General features: G+C 35.2%; 1 protein-coding gene across 1 annotated transcript in view; it reads right to left on the bottom strand.

Moving 5' to 3' along the window:
- The window catches only part of PRTG (protogenin), a 114,532-nt gene that overhangs the window by 36,431 nt on the left and 55,590 nt on the right, over positions 1-22,511 (bottom strand). Inside the window, exons 10-11 of the mRNA XM_019732216.2 lie at positions 20,533-20,838; positions 19,563-19,751 (exon numbers count right to left, since the gene is read on the bottom strand). Of these exons, the coding sequence (XP_019587775.2) occupies positions 19,563-19,751; positions 20,533-20,838 (495 nt within the window). The remainder of the gene's footprint in view (positions 1-19,562; positions 19,752-20,532; positions 20,839-22,511) is intronic.

Raw genomic sequence — 22,511 nt, 5'->3', positions numbered from 1 at the left:
TTTCTCCATTTCACTGTCATGGGCTTGCCATGCCATTTTGACCCTTTTGTGAGGCAACATGAAAATACCATCTATCATCTCCTGAACCACGGTGACTTGGTCAGAGGTGCACAGTTTCATCGCAAAAACATCTGTGGTTTGATAACCATTCCTCCAAATCTCAGCCCTCGGCAGTTAAAAGCATGCTTACAGGATGGGAAAGATGCAGGTAGACAGCTTGAAACCAATCTTAAATTTCCTCTCAAGTGGGAAATGCAAGCTGCTGAAATATCAGCTTCATCAATTATAGTGATAAAACATGATTGTGTTATTTATTTATGCTCCTTTTGAACTCACAAGAAGCACTATGTTGTTATCATAGGTTGGTGCAAAAGTAACTGCGTTTTTTGCAATCATTTTTTTAACCATTTACAGTTAAAAAAATGATTGCAAAAACCGCAGTTACTTTTGCACCAATTGAATACAACAATTTATTTCAACTTTACTGAATGTATCACTCTCTGAAATTGATTTCAACATTAGCAGATAAGAGAATTCTGGAAGTTCTTTGATACAAGCAAGTGCAGGTCATTACCAAGTTAATTGTCTATAAACAGTCTATTCAAATTCTATATAAACCTTAAATCTTCTATACAAACTTTAAGTCTTTCTATTGAAAGACACAGAAGATCTTTGGGGTACTAGAAAGTATTCAAAATATCTTAAAATGGTTTATAACACATATGATAGAGAACCTCAATTTGAGCATACCGAGTTAAACCAAAAGTATTTTCTGATAAAATACTAAAAACAGAAGATCTAAGGTTTTTAATATTCAATATCTGTTATTTTCAAAGTGCTGTTGTTTTAACCATGTGCATAATCATTGTAAAACCATTCCTAATTTGGATGTACTGATTGAAGACTTAAAACACAGTACAGGACATTTTTAACCTTCTGAATCATTTTTTAAGCATTTTGATGTATTTGCTTTAGTTCTTGTTCTCTTATTTATATGTGTGTGAGCAAGTATACATACACACACACATTTTTTTTTCTGTTTTTGAATCATCACATTTCACATCTAAATTCTTGAACATGTTTACCCTGAGAACAAGGACATTCTCTCCTACATAACCATAATATCATTATTACATCCAATTATATTAACAATGACACAATTTTATCTAATATACAGTCCATTTTTTAATTTCCCAAATTGTCCCGATAACGTCCTTTATAGCTGTTCCTCCACTTCCCCCCTCCACCCAGACCCCCTACCAATCCCCCCACCCCTCCCAATTCCAACAGAGGGTCACAATGCACATCATGTCTCCTCCACCTACAATTGTTCCTTGTCCTTTCCCTATCTTTCATTGGCAATGACATCTTTAAAGAATCCGGTCCAGATGTTTTGTAGGCTATCGCACAATCTGGATTTACGTGATTGTTTCCTAATTACTAGATTCAGATCAAACATTTTTGGCAAGAATACTACATAGGTTAGATTATGACTTTATTATACGGTTTTTTATTAAGGGAAATGAAACTTAAAATCCATGTCTTTTGTAAGTGCGAATTTGTTAGATTGCTTGTCGAAGAGGCATATCATAGTTTCCAAAGCTTTCCTAACCCGAGAATAGCCTAATTTTCCTAGTGGCCAGGTTTATCTCTATCTCTCTATATTTATATATCTATATTTATCCAGATGAATGTTTGTATTCAACTCTTGCCTGACACTGAGGACAATAAAGAAAAAAAGCACCAACATGTTTTTAGGTTTCTTGTCAGATTTCTAGAACTATCTGGCACTTTTTAATGCAAATGCAGATTTCTTGTCTTTTTTTAATTCTCAATGGGTCAGACCGGAATGCCAATTGGTAACATGTACACAGAGGACAGCATGAGGACAGAGAATACCAAGAATCAGGGCCATAAAGTATGCAACTGAGTCAACATGGAACAGAGAATTATTATGATTAAAATAATCACTGTAATTTCTCAGAATGGAAATGTGCATAGAAAAATGGGCCTTTAAAAGAAGGTATCCTTACTTCTTGAAGTTTGTTCAGAGGTTTTAAATGTAGTTCCTATAGTTTTGTAGAGTCAGAATTAAGGCCCATCTGCCATGATTTCTCTTCTTAAAACAAAAGTGCACTTTATGAAAAGAGTGGGAGTGTATTCAAGAAAGCGAAACACACAGAAAATCATCATACTTGGCTATCCAGATGGAGAAAGGTGAAAGTTCAAAAAAATTATTTTAATTGTTTCCTCTACAAATACAGGTCATCCAAAACTTATAAATTGTTAAATGATCCTAAGAACCACAGGAACTTCTTATTATCTTAAGTCATTGTTAAGTATAAGTTAGTAAGGTTTTCCATACATAGATTCATAGAGAATTTCCAACAATTTGAGCATGTAGAGTTTTTCTGGCAGTGCTGTATTTCAGGAATTTAATTAGAGTATTATAATCTTCTTCTAATAATTAAAATGTCCTGTGCCCATAGCTAAAAAGTGTTTGTGGTTTGCGTTGGCTGCATGGAAGCACGCTGCTAAATTTATAGGCATTTCTAGCAATCATACAGGATCTTATGCAATAAAGAAGCCATAATCCCAGGTTCATTTACTTTTCTAATATTTATCCTTACTCCAATTTTTCCATCTATGTATTATATATCCGATTTAAAAACTTTACCATTTTTCCTCATTATGAGCGAATACATGTTACAGAAAATTTATAAAACTCAGAAAAGCAAAAAGAAGTAAAAATAAAATATCCTTAATACCAGTACCCAGAGATAAGCACTGTGAACATTAGGTTGCATGTTTTTTCATTTCCTCTCCTATCCATATGAACATATACTCAATAATTGCTTGTATTTTATAACATGCTTTTATCGGTCAACATACTGTGAACAACTATTCATGTTATTAAATATTCTTCCAAAACATTATTCAAGTTGTAGGGATTACCAAAGTGTACTGTATTAAACCTCTGTAGCTGAATTTTTCGGTTTTTCTCCAGCTTTTCACAATTATAAATGACCCTGTACACAATAGTAAGCATCCTTGTGGTTCAATGTTTGTGCATGGTCATTATTATTTTCTTATGATAAGTGTCTATTAATGGAATTTCTGGGTACAAGAGTATGTAGATTATAACTTCCCTGCCACTCCCTGCCCTTTTGGTGTTGCTCAATTATCCCTAGAGAAGTTATGTATCAATTTATATTCTCATTATTGGTATGAGTGTTCTTAAGTCCCAAACCCTTACCAACACTGGGCCTTAAATCCCCTATTTGTTTTTTATTGAATTTTGTGTTTCTGTATTGAGTTACTCCAAATCTTTCTTAAAAGGAAGCAGGAGGTATATACATTTGAAATAATGACTCTAGCTAGATACATTTACATAGTCTACCAGAGAAGATGTATAAAATGTGATAATCATGCAAAATGTGCAGTCTACTGTTTGCACAGGTTTCATAAGTTACTGTTAACATCCTGGCAGGTTGAGAAAGCTGAGGTTATTTTAACCTTCAGCTACAGCAACAGCTCTAGTTTGCATGATAAACCAAGGTAAGTGTCAACTGGAGTCAGCTATCTTGGCTAATGCAAGAGACATCCACTTAGGTAGGGCAGCCTACATTTTCTGGGATGATATGCCAGAAAGTCTTTCAAGACTTCAAACACCTCAAAATGGAATAGAACAATATTTCAATAAACACTGCCAGGATTATGTTATCACATTAGCTTATCCAAATCAACTGATAAGTCAGGTTGTTTAGCTCAGAAGACATGCCAGTATTTAGCCTGTTCTGATGATTAGTTTTTGACTGTAATTTACACTATGCCTTCTTTAATTCTTTCATTATCCTATGGGGTCCTTCGCCTACTGTGTTTCCCTGAAGATAAGACCTAGCTAGACCATCAGCTCTAATGCGTCTTTTGGAGCAAAAAGTAATATAAGACCCGGTCTTATATAAGACCCAATATATTATATTATGTTATATGATACCCGGTCTTATATAAGACCGGGTATCATATAACATAATATAATATATTATATTATACTATATATTATATAATATATTTATATTATATTATATATTATATTATATTATATTATATTATATTATATCATATTATATTAAAGGCCCAGTCTTACATTATATTAAAGTAAGACTGGGTCTTATATTAATTTTTGCCCCAAAAGTCGCATTAGAGCTGATGGTCTAGCTAGGTCGTATTTTTAGGGAAACACAGTAGTTAACTTCTATTATCCTTCAGATCTCAGTTCAACATTAGTTTCTTAGAGAAAGTTATGCTGACTGCCACCCTCTAACTATACAGTGTTCCCTATAACAACACAGCCTATTGTTTTATCCTATTGTTTTCCATCACAGCACTTACTGAAGTTTGTAATTATAATTTATGGGGTGATTTGATTAATGTCCATTTCCTATTCTAGGTTGTAAAGCTTCAGAACTGCGGTAGTTACTTAGAGGTACCTGATTCTCTATTTTAGAATAATGGTCTCCAAATTATTTTATTTCACTTTCTATTAATAAATTTTCTAGCATGCATACTCATAACACATATACCTTTATTTATTTATAACATATACCTGTGTGACTGTCCTAATATGTACTTTATAAACCAAACATACAAAAATATTTTTAAAGGCTAAGATAAAAAAAATATTTTCCTCTGGCAATGGCCGTCTTGTAGCTCCTTCAACCCCATGGATTAATTAGTATACAGCTTAAAATTTCATTTGTGTTAACTAAATTTTTAAAGAACAAACTTAAAACAAACAACAAAACCCACAAGTATAATTACTGCAACACAGCAAATGTTGTTTTTTTCTATCCACCTTGAAGTTTCTTTCATGTGCTAATGTGGCATTTAAAAAAAAAAAATTCCTCTTCTTTAACCTACTTAGATCTTTAGACCTCACACATCTAAAGATTCTTTGCATTCACCAGAAACTTCCAGAGTGGCCTGAGGATTGACATGCACTATGATTAATGGACAGTATTGATTTAATTTCCTACAACAAGAGTTTTCCTTTCTGTAAGGAAAACTGTTGTTTGCAATTCATGTCAAGCATTTTACCATACTTACAGATTCCTAAAAATAGGAAAATGAAAAGCTTACTGAAGTTTTTCCTTCATTCATAAAAATATCATTTGAAAGTTCTGGACTACTCAAATAACTGAGCTGATCAATAACTACGAGTATCTTCCTAATACCAAGGGAAACACTGCTTTTATTTATCATTTTAATGAGGTGTTATCAGCATATGTACAAAGAAAGCAGAAAATAAAACAGTAGAATCAATTTAATAATCTTCAAAATATAAATACAAAGTGCTGTAGAGACTACTGGGATATTTTAGGAGAGATTATTACATAAAGTTAAAGATTTAATATAAAGCTGTTATGTTAGTCAAATAATTATTAAATAGATGTGAACATTAGATAGTAAATTATTAAAGCTTCTTCAAATGTCTTAACTTGAAGTGTCATTTGGAACCAAGTTAAAATTATTTTCCTAAAGATAAATAGTGGAGCTAATTTTATTCTCATGTACTTTTTATATTTTATATCTTAAGAAAAACTTGACTTTTTAACATATAAAGAAACAACTGGTGATTCCTATTCTCATCAAATTTTTTTTTTTGAATTTTTATAAGAGTTTATCTGAGCCAAACTGACAACACATGCCAGGGAGCAAGATCTCAAATGCTCCCTCACCAATATCTTGATAGTGCCTGCTTTTTAAAAAAAGTTTTCTGTTGTTTTGCTTTCTCTAAAGAAAAGATATTTCACATGGCAATTTAATTTGAAGGAGCCAGTAAGGAGGGATATTTGTTGAGAGCAAAGGAGACAGAGAGGGAGACGGACGCTGCAGGCCCAGGGTATCCCTGACTCTTAACTATTCTAACATCAGATCCCAAACTAAGTGACAGAGACTCAACACTGGAAACACATCACAATTGGTATTTCACTTTATAGACTAGTAAAAAAACATAGCTGCTTGCAATAATGGAACTTCCTTATCCAGCTTATTTTCTCCATCTCCACAGGGGCCTTACTTTATTTAGGGTTCTTTTCAGTCAGGCATGTGAAGTGAGGCTCCGCAAGTACTGTAAATCTTCACCCAGAGCGAAAGGTCAAGGGGTTATCTGTGCTATGTAGTTTTAGGGTAGATGATTTTCTTTACGCTTTTCTTTCTTCTTTTTTCTTTTTCAGCAAGAAAACAAAACGCATGCATATGAATCACGGCAAGCTAATTTAGGTACTAAAAAAGTTCCTCTTCCACACAAGAACAGCTTTCTCAAGAAAACCACTAAACATCAACTTTTCCAGCATTCTACAAAAAGAAACCAGGTGCCACTGAGCCCCCTCCCCACCACCATTGTCTGAGAGAAAACTTGCCACACAGCTGCTAAAGCAGTAAAACAACGTCAAATCTACAAAAGTGATGACCAGCTAGGCAAACGCATCCTTTTCATTCTTAGGGGAAAAAACAGCTTTGCTTTATTTTCAATAAAAAAGGAGAGGCTGTGTATCATTTTTGTTCACAAATCATACTTCATTTAATAACAAGACAGATGTTTTTCACAGAGCTTTCCATGTTTTAGAGCATTTTGAAAGGTGATGACTATTCAAGACCAAGAATATAAAAGTCCAGGAAAAACCATCAAAATTCTTTTCCCAAATATTTTTGGGGGTTTGATATGGAAAGTTGAACCTTATTATTTTTTTAAAGATAGAGAAAAAATGTTTAAGGAAATATAGGCATTTACTGCTGCCTTCCTTCCCTGTCTCCAAATGATCTTTTTAAAGTGGGACATTAAATTGTTAGGTATAGCATCCCGTAAGATGCCATTAATACAATTCTGATATAGTAGAGTATACAGCATAAGAGTAAAAGACATTTACTCTTTCAGAAAGCACTGTCATTTTAATGCTCTATAAAATCCTCTGAATTTAAGAGGCAGGAATGCAGATTATAATAGAATTGCTATTGCATTCAACTGGATTACAAAAAAAGCTACAAGAAGCCTTTCAACACTGAAGAATGCAAAATATCTTCTGTGATTTGCTACAAAATTCATTTAATCTGTTAATTTTATTTCTTCCATAATATAGCAGCAATGATTTGCCTGAAGAAGAAAAATTCCTCTATCTTTTGTAGCAAGTATAAGAAACTGTTAGATGTTTAGAACTGCACTAATTTAGGAATATGACCTTATCTACATGGAAAGAATTTCAGTTTCCTGAGGTCTATAAAGACACATTTAAAAAATGACTGCACTGCCAGTTACAACTCTGAAAATGACAATGTTCAAAATTTTACATAGTAAGATAAATTTCAACGAGATTTGTTAGATGTGCCCCACTTTCCTGAAATTGACCCAATGTCCTTTGTTGTGCTAACAGTGAGTGGTTTCTTCTGCTAAAAGTCTTTGCCAGTTTCTTTCAAGTTAGCTAAGCTGGAAAGATGCTGGGTTCCTGGGAGCAGGTTGACACCAGAGTAGTCTTTATTCCCAGCTGCTCTGCCTTCCTTTAATGATTCACTGTCTCAGGTTTTGTGAAATCTAACCCCGTGTAAGGTTGCTACAGACATCTCTATGAGGACACCAACCTTTCCAACCCAACATAATCAAGGCTGCGCGCAACATCTCCCACTTCCCCCAACCTGACTCCTGAAAGCCCTCCTCCAGTGGAAGTAATGTCCACCCAGAGTTCTTGAGGATCATTCCAACTTCTTCCTCTACCGAATCATGTTTACACACAGCTAATAGTTGTGAAGCGCTTACTGTGTGCCAGTGCGTTGTGCTGAGGGTTCCACACGCACTAGTGTACTAGTTTAATCCTTAGCGTCCTAGACATTTACAACAACCTAGGTCCGTGGACGTGAAGCAGCTTGACGGAGATCACACTCCTAGTGTGTAGGGGGCTGGGATTCAAACCCTTGACATCTGATCTCAAAATCCTAAGTCTCCTATCTTAATTTTTAAATTATATGCACTAAAACGGACCTTTCTTGACGTGCAGTTTTATTTAACAGATGCACAGATTTGTGTTACCACTTCCACAGTCAGGATACGGAACAATTCCATCACATCAGGAAACTGACCATGCTGTCCCTTTGTAGTTAAATCCTGCCCCCACCCCAATCTATGGTAATCACTGATCTGTTCTCCATCCCCATGGTTTTGACTTTTCCAGGTATCATATAAAGGAAATCATACACATAATCTTTTGAGACTGGCCTCTTTCACTCAGCATAATGCCATTGTTTTTATCAACAAATTGTTACACGTAGCAATATCCTTAATTGCTTTTTATTGGTGAGGAGTATTTCAATTGTATGAATATACTGCAGTTTGTTTATCCAATTATCCTTTAAAGGACATTTGTTGTTGCTAGTTTTGAGGGCTTGTGAATATAGCTATATACTTTGTATAGGTTTTTGTGTGAACATAGTTTTCATTTTTCTAGAGTAAACATCTAGGATGGGATTGCAGGGTCAGATGGTACAGGCATGTTTACCTTTATATAAAAGCACTAAGCTGTTCTGCAGAGTGGCTGCAATATTCCTACAATGTTGCATAAGCGTTTCATGTGTTCTGCATCTGTGTCAGCACTTGTTATTAGCAGTTTTTATATTTAAATATTTTTAGTCATTCTAATTGATATGTAGTGCTATCTTATTGTAGTTAAAAATTTTCAATTTGCGTTTCCCTAATGCCTAATGATGTTGAACATCTTTTCATAGATCCTTTTGGGTGTAACTCCTGTATCTGAAGCCCTCCTATCAGACCCATATGCAATCAGTCAAGTCCTACTTATTCTAAGCCTAAAATAACTTCACATCTGTCTTCTTTCCAGTGATCTACTGTCTTAGATTACACCCTCATCATCTTCCATTATTTTAACAACCATCTTATTGATTTCCTGTCTTCAGTAGCTCCCTCCCTGGCCCATACTCACTGCATTCTCTAAGCCTAGCTTCTCTGTTATCATTATCCTTCTAAAACAAGCCATGTCACTTTCACACTTGAAAACTTTGATGGCTTTGCATTGCTCATATTATAGGACAAAGACCCAATTATTTATTAGAGTACCCAGGGCCCTTAACACATGGACCTTATTTAGCTCTAGTTTTAATCTCTACAACTCTTACCCATGTTTCACCCATAGCAAACTAACAAGGCTACTCCTTTCATTTTTTTTTGCGTTTGCACATTTTAAGCTCCTATGATTGGAATGATTTTCCTCCACTCTTTAATAAGGCAAACTATTCTTCATGATGCAGAAAATTAGTCATTTATCCTCTGTGCTTCCAAAATACTCTGGCTACATCTCAATTTCATCTATTAGCACATTTTCCTATGCATGCTGCTAGGTCTTCTATGCTAAGCTTAAATACTTTGGAGGTAGGCACGCCATCTCATGTTCACATTCCTTGTGCCCAGTACAGGGCCTGGTACAGAATAAGTGCATTCAGTCAATACACAGTAATTGTTACATTTGAAAAATGGAAAATAAACTTAAGTTAAAATTCGTAATCAGGGGGGAGTAAACTTTAATATGAAAATTTTATGAAACAATATATGACAGTTAAATAGGTATAGATAGCAATCTTACATTATTAAACCAAGTAGCTTTATATATAAAGTTCTGAGAAAAACATATATTGTATCAACCCTAAAAGTTAAGATTTTGTTTCTATTTGGCACTATCTTCTAGGCAATGTTTTCACAGGAGTTAAGAGAAGAAATAACAGAAGTCAAAATTGCATTGTGGGGATGGTTTCAATTTTGTGATTCATTTATTGGTAATGAATTTATATTAATTTAATGGTAACTGCAGCCTGTTATCAGTAATTTCTAAATGGAGTCCATCTTCTGATTTACAAGGCCAAAGAGCTTCTGTCATGTGTTCTAGTAGAGGCCCGACATAACAACCAAGAAAGGTTAGGAGCCTCTTTATCTGAAACCTACTGAGTTCCATAAAACTCTGTACTCTCTATATTCACACAGTGCCACAGAGGCTTTGTAAATGGTATTGCAACTCTAAGAGCCCATTGTAAAGCTCAATGGTAGCAGCTGAGTGTGCTCAAAAATATTTTCCTTTTGAGTGACTGCTAAATAAATGCTCCTAGCTTCATACTGTGGAGTCAAAGAACAGTTTATGTTATGGGTTTATGTAATCTATAGCTGAGTTTTCTTTATTTCCTTGTTCATTTAAAAATGCAAAATTTAATTAATTGGGTAGTATCACAGTTTTGTAAAATGAGATATACCAAATCAAGATTAACTAGACTTTCTCAGGGGACAGAATACATTGTTAGATTTGGGACTGGATGCCTTCTGAGAGCTAACTCAAGCAAAGGGAAGGATAAATTAAAACATTTTAACTAACACAGTTACAGAATTGGCTTCAAGACAGGCATAAACCCAAGTTCCAAATACCTTTCCCTTTTAAAATAGTTTTTTTTTTTTTTTCAGATATGGCATCAATATTACCTAACCCTTTGTAAATGATCTTAGAGGTGTGAAATCTCCAAATTTGATGGATATTATTTTATACAATGATTCAAGTCCCCAAAAGTTGAGTATAAACTGACTTTAAACAACTGAATAAGCTCTTTCCTGAAGGAATCTTTATTATTTGTGTACATGGGAATTGCCACGTACAGTAGGATTGTAGCAACCTTGGAGTACAGATTCTTATAACATTCCTGAACCAGAGAGTAAGTGAAAAAGAAAGTTCACAAAACCTACTCTTCAGGGAAGCAGCAGTTCGGAGCTGCTTTATGCCTTAGTCCTGCACATCATATTCTACACACTGCAACAAAAAGATATTTCTAAACATGAGTCTAATCAAGTCACTTGCTTAAAATCATTTAATGGCTTCACACTGCCCTTACCCCAAATTCCCTCATGGACTTTCCAGGTGTTTATGACCTGGCCTCTTTTGGGACTATCCAGTTTCTCTCTGGTCATACTAACCCTTCAGGTCCCCCAGAACCTGGTCTCCCTCACCTCCTGGCCATCCCACATGAATTTCAGCATTCTCTGAGCACTTCCTGGGTTCTGGCATTCCTTCTTTTTTTTAAACGTTTAAAATTTATTTTAAGTGTGTTTTTCCAGGACCCCATCAGCTCCAAGTCAAGTAGTTGTTTTTCAATCTAGTTGTAGAGGGTGCAGTTCACAGTGGCCCTTGTGGGCATGGAACCGGCAACCCTAGTGTTCGAACATCGTGCTCTAACCAACTGAGCTAACCAGCTGGCCCCTGCCATTCCTTCTCTGTAGAGACAGATTTACCCTGAAGCTATGAAGCTTCCGTTTCAGAGCCCTTTACTTGCAAGGGGTCTATTCAAGGCCTTGTATCTACAGGGTATTTTTTATATTTTTTATTCTATTCTTTTATTTATTTTATTATATATTATTTTATCAGGCCCCATATAACCTGTATCTGTCCCTGCCACTCTGTCTGGCTAATCCTACTCTTTCTTTAGAGCTCAGGGAAGCCATTCCCCCATTCCAGCCCTGAAATAGGTAAGAAGCTCCTGCCAAGTGCTAGAACAGCTAGCTGATGTCCACTATCAAAGAGTTCATCAGACCTTATTTTAATTGCTGATTTAATTATTGGTCTTCCTGCTAGACTCTAAGTTCCCCAAATGCTATGACCATGTCTACACTGAATATGGTTGTGTCCTCTTATAGGAACTATAGCATAGTAAGCTTGGTAAATATCTGAGAATGAAAGAATGAATTTGTGAATGAGCAGTCAGTGGCAAACAAAATACAGAGACAAAGGCCCAAACTGGAAGATTATACCTGAGAGTCTGTGTTTCATCCACCTCCTGGATATTTGGGGAAGAAATGCACTGACTAAATGATAGTACCCAGGAAAGACCATTTCCCCCCCCATCTGAAAGCTGAGAAGTATGGGAAAATATTACTAGAAGCAAGATAAGCAATAAAATGTGCAATAAAAGTAGACTAAAGAGAGGCTTAGTAACAACAATTATGAAAAACTATAATTGGCTGGACAAGAAAGTCAGCAATACAGGAATCCAGAAGCACCAAAAACAAATTTCTGAAAGATTTCCATCATGAATAACAAACTAAAGCTAAAAGACACTAACTTATAAAGAATTAACATTGGCTATTTGGGAAAAATATTACTAGGTTGTCTAGATCAGAGTTTCCAAAACTTTAATGTGCATATTAATCACCTAGGAATCCTAGTAAAATGGAGATTCTGATTCCATAGTTCTGGGGAGAAGACAGGGAAAGCATGAAATTCAGCATTTCAATAAACTTCCAGATTATGCTGCTAATCCTGGGGCTGCACTTTGATGAGCAAGAACTACCATGTTTCCCTGAAAATAAGATCTAGCCAGACCATCAGCTCTAATAAGTCTATGGAGCAAAAATTAATATAAACCCCAGTATTATATTATTATACTGTATTGTATCATATTATATTATATTATATTATATTATATTAATTATATTATATCATATTATATCATATCATATTAAACCTGGTCTTATATTATAATATATAAGACCCAGTCTTATAATAAAATAAGACTGGGTCTTATATTAATTTTTGCTACAAAAGATGCATTAGAGCTGATGGTCCGCCTAAGTCTTATTTTCGGGGAAACATGGTATAGAGTCTACACCTGGAATTGGCAAACTAAAGTAATATGGCTCTAACACCCACAAAGCCTAAAATATTTACTATCTGGCCCAATATAGACAAAGTCTGTCTACCCTTGTTTCACACCCTTACTCCTCAAAGTGGGCAGAAACACAAACATTTTAGGTCCTACCCTGGCCTACTGAATTAAAATCTGCATTTTTAACAAGATCCCTAGGTAATTCATATGCATATGAAAACTCAAGATGCATTGGTTTCCAAAGTTAGTGATCATGGTAAATAACATGGAAAAAAATTTTAAATAAGATCTCCTGGCTTCACCCTGGGAGGAGAACAATTTTAAAAACAGCTACAACAGCTAACCTCTGTTGAGGACTTACAATGTAATTTGTCAGGTACTGTGCTAACCTTTATGTTCGTTATTTCATTTAATCCCCCTAGCATTCTAAACTAGATATTATTATTACTATTATTATTATTATTATTATCCCTAACTAAAAGATTAGGCAAACAACCAGGATTTAATTTGTTAATAAGTTGTGGAGCTTGACATCAAACCCAGGCAGCAAACATAAAACTTATTTAACTGATATATACGAGTGTATTTTTAACTGTCAGTACCACGTGCCTCCTATAATAGAGCATTGCAAATGATGTACCATGGGAATAACTGACACTATTTGAGGTCAAAAGAGGATTCCCAGAAGAGTTGAGATTTATAAACTGGATAAGATTTTTCCAAATGTGAAGAGGAGATATATCTCTAAGTATATCGAAAGAATTGGCAGATAACCTTTCATTCAAGAAAAAGAATGTAAGGAAAGCTAACCAGATAATGCATTGTGACTTTTGTATAGTTTTTAGTTTCATCCATCTGCAGTTTGTCTTTAAATAGCAGTAGTTGCAAATTGGCAAATGAAAATGTTTTCTTTTTTTACTGTCTTAATGTAACCAGTGTTTTTTTAGGAACAGTATTTTTTAGAAGTGGATGTTTCCATTTCTTTTGAGGTATTGGTGTTCAATTTTCCAAGTACTGAGGCTCTAAAATTTGAGTTGAGTATCAACCATATTTGATATTTTCAGATAGTGTAGACAATGAAATATGCAAATAATTTTTGCCTTCTTGATAAATTAAGAAAAAAAGTTAGTATTCTCTAAAGACTGTGTTGAAGTTTCAATATGTTTTGGCTTGATAATAGATGAAACACAACATAAAAAAAAGGTAACTTAAAAGATATTTTATAGTGAAATACAACACTTTTTAAAAAAACGTTTCCTTTATGTTATTATAATTTGTACTAACATTTTGTCAATGTTATGCACTACATAGTAAATTGTTTCCAAAATCATTCCTTTAAGAAGTCTACTAACTTCAGTTAAAGGAATGCATTTTGTAATTCTTTGAAAGGAAAGAATAAAAGAGTACAATGAGACACTGTTCAGAGGAACTATTTCTACTAAAAGTGGAAATTAACTGTGGTAAAGCACTGGAAGATTTGAAGACAGGCAAAAAATGTGAGGTATGTCCCTAAAGATCTTGCCTGTGGTACACGACAGCAATAATGTTAATGGAATTTGTACACCAATCCTGAAAATGGTCTCTTAACAAATAAATGGAATGTGATCTCTCACAGAAACCAAGATTGTTTCATAAAGTCAAAGCTAATCTGGACAGAAAGTTTAATAAGACTTTATGATGTTGATCATGTGTTATTTTGGGATAGAATAGAATAATCCTGTATCTATAATGATATTTGAGCTAGTAGTTGATACCAAGGCACCAGATTATCTGAAAGGAATTTACAGGCTAAAAGTCAGTATGGAAGATATACTTGAAACTATTCATGATTAGGAAGATTTTGTTACAAAATATAGTGTATTTTTGACTCTGTCTTAAGAGGTTACAGTCAGGAAGTTGCAAAACAACCACAGTATAAGAATTTTCACCTGTAGGATGTTTCCAAAGATCTGTGAATGTTATCTAAGGCTTCCTTGTGTGAGAGAGATGAGGGAACATAGTCTCTGAAAAGATTCTGGCTTGCCTTAAAACGTGACTTCCATATTTCATATATTCAGTGATTCTAATTCTCTTCAAAACAAAATCGCTATTATAGTAAGGTTTACAATGAACCCTCTCCAATAAAAGTAGTCCTTTTATGCCACAAAATCGTGTCCTGCCTTGACTAGATTGCAACTCCCTCCAGCTATATCAATTTGATTCCCCACTGGTAGTTCTTGATTTTCATTCTTGAGATATGTAACCACACAACCAAATCCTTTTCTACTATGGTAAAAGATAATACCCAGAAATCTGACTTAATTTTACCATGCTTCCATGTAAACTGGCCAAGGGACTGTAAAGTTACATTATTAACCAGGGACTGTTTCTTTAGACTCCTGATCCCAGCAGTAACTGGAAGTTCCAACTTTAGATTTCTCAAACAAACAAAAGAGCTGTGAGTTTCAAACATTACTAATGATTTTAAATATTTTGAATCTTTATAACTGGTGCTAAATCTCATGCTCACTAATCATGCTTGTTGCGAAATTTAATAGCACAAGTTTTTAGGCAAAATGGAAACTAAAGATTACCTAACATCAGTGTCCTAACTGCTAAACTAACAACAGTACCATCTAAATAATCTCCCCCTTTTCACTCTATTATACTAAGACTGAACAATTAAGAACAGTTTCTGACAGGCAGCTTATGAAAATACTCCCTCTGTAATTAGAAACTCTAACTTCAGGATTTGAGACCAATTTCTGAAATAAACAGATTTTAAAAAAAGAGGAACAAATTATTTCAATCAGTCTATTACCAGGGGACACAAGTGTGTTATTAATTTTGCTTTCAGTTTATTGTGTGATAAATATAACAAACATTTTAAAAATTCTACTCTAACTAGGCTAAACATTGAAAGTGCCAAGGAAAAAAAAAAGCTACGCAAAAATAATCACTGTAAGGATGCAATATCTTGCAGAAAACCTGGAACCACAATTTAAAACAAACCACATACACGTAAACATTAAATTATAATCCCAATGCTTTTTTCCCAACCCCCAACAGTAAACCGCTTCTAATTAAAATTAAACCGTATATTTTTAAATCATTAAATTAGAACAAACTAGCAACATCAAAATACTTCCATTGCTCTGCCAATATTTATATTATATTAAGACATGAGAATCTTTTTAGCTACTTTAAAAAACAAAACATTCTACACTTCAGGGAACAAAGCTTCGAGGGTTTAGAGTAAAAAGTTCTAAAATAAATTTCACTATTAAATGCAATTAAATTTTGTTAATCAGAAATTTGGGAGAAAAGTAAACAAGTCAGTTAATATCTTTTGGTTTAATATTTCTTATTTTAAGCAAAGGTCATATCTGTTACATTTTTTAATCTAGTACTACAATGCCTTACTTAGAAAAATTTAAAAATGCTTGTTAAATGAATTGAATTATATAAAATTCATAAATCTCTTACAGAAACAAAGAACAAAGGAAAATGTGTCCCAATAACATACTTTTTTATTGAAAACTTAATTACCAGAAGTGGAAACAAAAGAATGCGTATTAGGGCATCAAATAGAGGATTAGTATGAAAATGAAATTTTGAGACGTCAGATTGCTACTCAAACTGACACTGATTCAGCAAACAGAAGCATTTAAATTTCATTTCCTAACCCACTTAGTAAATCTAGTTCCAGTTAGAGTTTCTTTAATGTGTAAAAGCTCAGTGAAAGCAAGTATTCACCATGCAAGACACAGATAGGGTTCCCTTAACCTACTGCCCTCTAGACACATCACTCTCTGTTAAACAGGCAGCTAACGCCAGATGCTCTCCTAAAAATGGTCACAGATGGTCAGTTGTCCAGTTAACAGAACATACTGCCCTCCTGACAGCCAAAAGTAAGAAGGAAAGGAGTGAGAGCTGTTAACACTTGCCTGCTTAGTGGGTTAAACCCACTCGCTGGTTATATAAACTTGGCTACGCCCCAACAGTGACGTTCTAGAAAAGCAAGACCAGGCCCTAAGGCTCTCAAGATTAAAGGACATCTTAAAGGTGATCTGGTCAACTGCTATCCAAAGTTTGAATCCCTACAACTACATCCCTGCTGGTCAGCCACCCTGGCTGTGACTCAGCAACTCCTGGGTTGAGGAATCTATTGTCCAACAAGAAAGTCCCATAGGTGGGACAGAGTCCTCTGTTACCTTGCACTGCAGTTAGTCCCACTAGTCAGTTTAATTCCACAGTCAGGAAATATGGAGCTGTTTTCATAGGGTATACTGACTATAACAAAATCATTTCCTACTTTATGCAGTATAAAGTGATTTTAAGCTGAAATATTCCAAATAGTATCCACAAAGGATTTTATAACACAAAGGATGTTACAACACAGGCAGTACGCATGCGCTTTATTTTTAAAATACAGGAGGAAATCGAGGTTTACAGTATTGAAAGTTATTATTTAGAGATTATTAAAAAAAAGTCAACAAAGATCACTGTCTTCTTTATGTATTAGGTTGCTGCAACAGTAATTGTGGTGTTTGCAATTATTTTTAACCTTTTAAACCGCAATTACTTTTGCACCAACTACATGCATCTGTAGAAAACTTTCAGATTATAGAGAATTATTTTTCATCACCAAAGTTTTAATTGCTTCTTTAATCTTTCCACAAGCAGAACATTTTGTTTTTTTCCTCCTAATAAACTATTCATCTATTTAGAATAAGCTACCTGTTATGTTCAAGAAGCGTGCTCTATGAAGCTATTTTTTTGTATCTTCAACATATTTCGTTATCTTTAACAGTGAGTTTGATGTATGATTTTCCATCATCAATCCTGTCCCAAATCCTGTTTCTTATTTCATACTGAGTACAATTTTCTTGAATAAATGATACCTACATGGAAAGGGAGAGTACACTGAGAAGCTACTGCTAGACAAAATGTTGCTGACTTTGGTGCAAGTAGGCTGGCAACGTCATCTTAGTATCAACAGTTTAAGGAAGGTCACCCTGTATCTACCCAAAAAATCTGAAAACATTTATAGATAAAGACACATGTGCTCCAATGTTCATTGCAGCTTTGTTTACGGAGGCCAAGACATGGAAACAACCAAAATGTCCTTCGATAGATGAATGGATAAAGAAGTTGTGGTATATATATACACAATGGAATACTATTCGGCGGTAAGAAAAGATGATATAGGAACATTTGTGACAACATGGATGGATCTTGAGAGTGTAATGCTGAGCGAAGTAAGTCAGACAGAAAAAGCAGAGAACCATGTGATTTCACTGATATGTGGTATATAAACCAAAAACAACAAAAGAACAAGACAAACAAATGAGAAACAGGAAACTCATAGTCACAGACAATAGTTTAGTGGTTACCAGAGGGTAAAGGGGGTGGGGAGTGGGGGGTGGGAGATGAAGGTAAGGGGGATCAAATATATGGTGATGGAAGGAGAACTGACTCTGGGTGATGAACACACAATGGAATTTATAGATGATGTAATACAGAATTGTACACCTTAAATCTATGTAATTTTACTAACAATTGTCACCCCAATAAATTTAATTTAAAAAAAAAGAAAAAAGAAAGGTCACCCTGGAGCATAAGTAACTTCTCGTCGTTTATAAAGCTGTGTGACAGAGATCAATAGTGAAACTTATTTAACTTCATGCGATTAAATTAAAATCTGACACAATAAGCTTATAAGCAAAATGCCATCTGGAAAACTACAGCAAAGAACAGGAGAATGGGGTTCTATGTCCCTGTGTCCGAAAACAGAGTCTCCCCACTGCTTCTTGCTGCACAGGGACTCACGTCTAATGCTGCACTGACAGGCTGTGCTACCGTGAGGTCACGGAAGGAAATGGAGCAGCCCATGGTGGCACCCCTGTGCCTCTTTCCTTCCCACACCCCAAAGGGTAGTCTGTGACAGGGAAAGCCAGAGTGCACTGTGAAGTCCAAGATGTGCAGAAGGTGCTAAAACAAGTCAGTAGGAATTTGTTTGTAGTATAAAGTTGCTGCTTTGTATTAGGTTGGTGCAACAAAAGTAGTTGTGATTTAAAAGGTTAAAACTAATTGCAAAAACCACAATTAATTTGTACCAACCTAATACTTAAGGGTGAAAATCTACTCACAGGCAACAAATAGCTAAGTGTGCATTTTATACCTTGAGTATATATGTTTATACTCATGTATTTATTGCAGATATTAATTACTTTACTTTCTATTAAGCCTGTTATACATCATGAAGTTCCTTCACTCAGCAAAGATATGATGAATAGGGAATAAAACAGTATCTTTCAGAACTTGGATGAACGCAAACACAAAATTAAGTGTTCTTTCTCTAGCATTTCTAGGTTAGAGCTATATAAAGTAAACATTTACAGTTATATGGGTCATATGTAAGAGTATTATTTTGTGCATAATTTACATACATTTTACAAATGTAAAATAATACACTTACATAGGACTCTCAAGCAATTTTTAAGTTAACCTTAGTTACTGTGTATTCTCTGATCCTTTGGTGATATTCTTATTTTACTTTCCTATTATATATCCATGACAAACCGACAATGATTGATCAGGATCTCACTCTACCAGAAGTAAACTTTAGAAAGAAAAGCAGATGCCCAGAGGTGGGGGAATGATAGAAAGAAACCATGGTTACCTGACATTTTGCTAGTTCACTCATAATGGTGTGTCAAAGACCAGTCATTGACTTAAGCAGCAGGATACACACAGTGACGCAGCGAAGTCAATTCTTTTCTTTTCACCATTAAGTCAGTTCTACTGGCCTATATCCAGTAACTTTTCTCCCAACTGGTTAGAAAGGAAGGAAAAAAGAAAAAGCGCAGTACAGGCTCACTCACCTAAGCCACTGAGAGTATAGAGAAGGTCACTGGTATCTAAGAAAATGGGTCCATTCTCCTGCTGCCCTTCTTCTTTGTAGTACAGCTTGTAGCCCTGAATGGCTGCGGTGTCCTCAGAATCCTGCTGCCACTTCACAGAAATGGTGGTACAATTCAGAGGCTCCAAATATAACTCTGGAGACTTAGGGGCTAGAAAAATTCACCAGAAATGTATGTATAAAAAACCCATAATTCACATGACAACACAGGAGAATGTAGATCTCTCAGTCTTAAACCAACAGCTGCAAAAAAGTTCAATTCCAACAATTCTACTTCAACCTAAATTTCAAAATTTCACAATGACATTAAAATTTGAGACAGCATTAAATATACAAAATGCTACCTAAAAAGACTAAGGCATATAAATCAGAACAAAATAATATTTATATTTGTATACTTTTTCAAAGAGGCAATAAGTACTCTCTAATTGTGACCATCCCATATTCCTCTGTGATAGAACAGGCATTATTATTAATCAATTAACAACAACAACAAAAGCAGTCATGTGATATTCCACATTAGTAAAAGAGGAAGGTCGAGAACTTTCCAGTCTTATGGTCTTTCTATTAAACTGATGTTTTAAAAAATATATGGCAATAATATTAATTAGGTCTCTATAAATAGTACGTGTGTGTATGTGTATATATAATATAGATGTAACTTTTGATAATTCAGTTTGATTTGGACTAATCTGTCCATGAAGGATTTGCTAAGCAAACTAATAGAATAACCAAAAGTTTTACACACTAATGAGTTCTATGCAAAAAGGGACTACTCAATAAAAAGTTTAAAATTTATTTTCAGTTGGGTCCATGATCTCTGGAATACTTTTATTCATAAAACAAAATTTAAAAATATAAATTTAAATAAGAAAAAATAATTCAAATTATAAATAGAGTGTATTCTTCCTCAGTCATCTTTAGAAATTTACCTTGTACGCTTGTAGCTTTGGGTGTCCTATGTGAAGTCCACACTGATGACTCTCCCAGTCCCACTCTGGTGGCAGCAGTAATCCGAACCAGGTAGACACTATCGGGCTTCAGGCCCTTCAAAAGGTACTCATGCGTGGTCCCCGGGAGCTCCAGAACTTGAATGGAATTCTCAGTGCTCAGGCGGAAGGACAGACGATAGAGCACCACTTGGCCCCTCCGATATTTGGCTGGGATTGGCAGCCAGGAGATGAGGATATCAGTGGGACTTCGACTTGTCAAACTAATTTCAGGAGGTCTCAGGGGCACTAGTTATGTAAGAAAACAGTTTGTTTATAAATATTTAGAATCAAAATTGTCAATCAGCAAACGAGTATTTATTGAATTCTCTTAACAGCAACACGTAATATAGAAAGAGATACTTTCAACCCTAGCAAAGATTTTCAGAGTACAAACCAGAAAAAAGAAGGAAAAATAACGAGGGAGGACCAAGCATAGATAGTGACCAAAAAAAGCAAGGCTGTCATCACTGCTGTCATTGTTTGGTAGGAACATGAGATTACTTAATACTCATACAAAACATGAGAATACTTGTCAAATACTCCCAACAAAATGTCTTAGAAACAAATAAGAGGGAATTATACAACAGTGGGGAAGCTTAGGACACTAGGGTTATAACCTGGCAGATAGTAATTTGAAGTATAAGAGTGGTATCGTAAAAATTGGTGTGAATTTTGTATTCTCAATTATAATATGTGGTGTTTAATATAAAAACAATGTTTTTCCTCTAAATAATTTTAATACAACTGGCACTCCAGGAAAATGAGTTAAGTATGGTGAGAGGCAGCGTCGTATTGAGTTAAGATAGGTTCTAGAGTTAGCCTCTGTGTGTTTCAATCCTTGTTCTACCACTTACTACTCCGTGTGATCGTGGCCAATTAACTTCTCCGTGTTTCTTCATATACAACATGGGGATAATAATAATAGCTCCTTCTCCAGTCTCTCCTATTTCAGTTAATGGTAATTATTTGTCTAACTGCTCAAGCCAAAACTCTTGGTGTCATCCTTGATGCCTCCAAACACACTCCACATTCAATCCTGTGTGGCTGCGACTTCCAATGCTATCCCCTTGGTCCCTGTCACCATTACTGCTAGCCTGTATCTCATTGCAATGGCCTCCTAAGAGATTTCCCTGCTTGGGCCTTGTCCCTACCATAAATTCTCAACACATTAGCTGTTAAAGTGCATATCAGATACCGTCACTCTTCTACTCAAAATAGCTCCCATTTCAAAGTAAAAGCCAAAGTCGTCATTGTGGTTTTATAAAAAGTCCTTTCTACTTACGAGTATATGGTCAGCTCTCATTCATTCTCTGCGTCATCTCCTACTGCTTTCCACTTGTTCCCTCCTCTCCCCCCCCCGCCCCCACAGTCACACCTGTGCTGTGGCCCTTAGCAATTTCCATTTCCTCTGCCTAGAATGCACTTCCCCACCATCTGCCTAGCCAGCTCCCTCATCTGCATTTCCTTCAGGTCTTCATTCAAATGTCACCTACTCAGCAAACCCTTCTTTGGTGACTCTGTCTAAAGTCTCAAACCCTCCCAACATTTTATACTCCCTTTCCCTGCTCCTTTTCTTTTCCTCCACACTTATCACTATCTAACATGATTATCTGTCATGGGTATTGTTCCTCTGCCCCCTCTCCCACTAGAAAGTAAGCGACGTCGTGAGGTCAGGAACAATTTTTTGCCTCTTGTTCACTACTAAATATTGACTAACACATACATAGCAAGTACTCCATAAGTATTTGTGGAATGAATGAAAATAGGTGGAAAAGGGGAAAATCAATTTATTAACCATTTCTGCGTCCTTTATGGGTATAAACTCATAATTCTCAGGAAGGAAAAAAAAACCAATGAAAGAAGTACCATTCCCATTCCCACTTTATAGCTGAGGAAATTGAAGTACAAAGAGGTCAAAT

The sequence above is a fragment of the Rhinolophus sinicus genome, linkage group LG03 (assembly GCF_036562045.2).
Source record: "Rhinolophus sinicus isolate RSC01 linkage group LG03, ASM3656204v1, whole genome shotgun sequence".
Taxonomy (NCBI): Eukaryota; Metazoa; Chordata; class Mammalia; order Chiroptera; family Rhinolophidae; genus Rhinolophus; species Rhinolophus sinicus.
The sequence above is the reverse complement of the archived record's forward strand: the minus strand, read 5'-3'. Positions and strand labels throughout refer to the sequence as shown.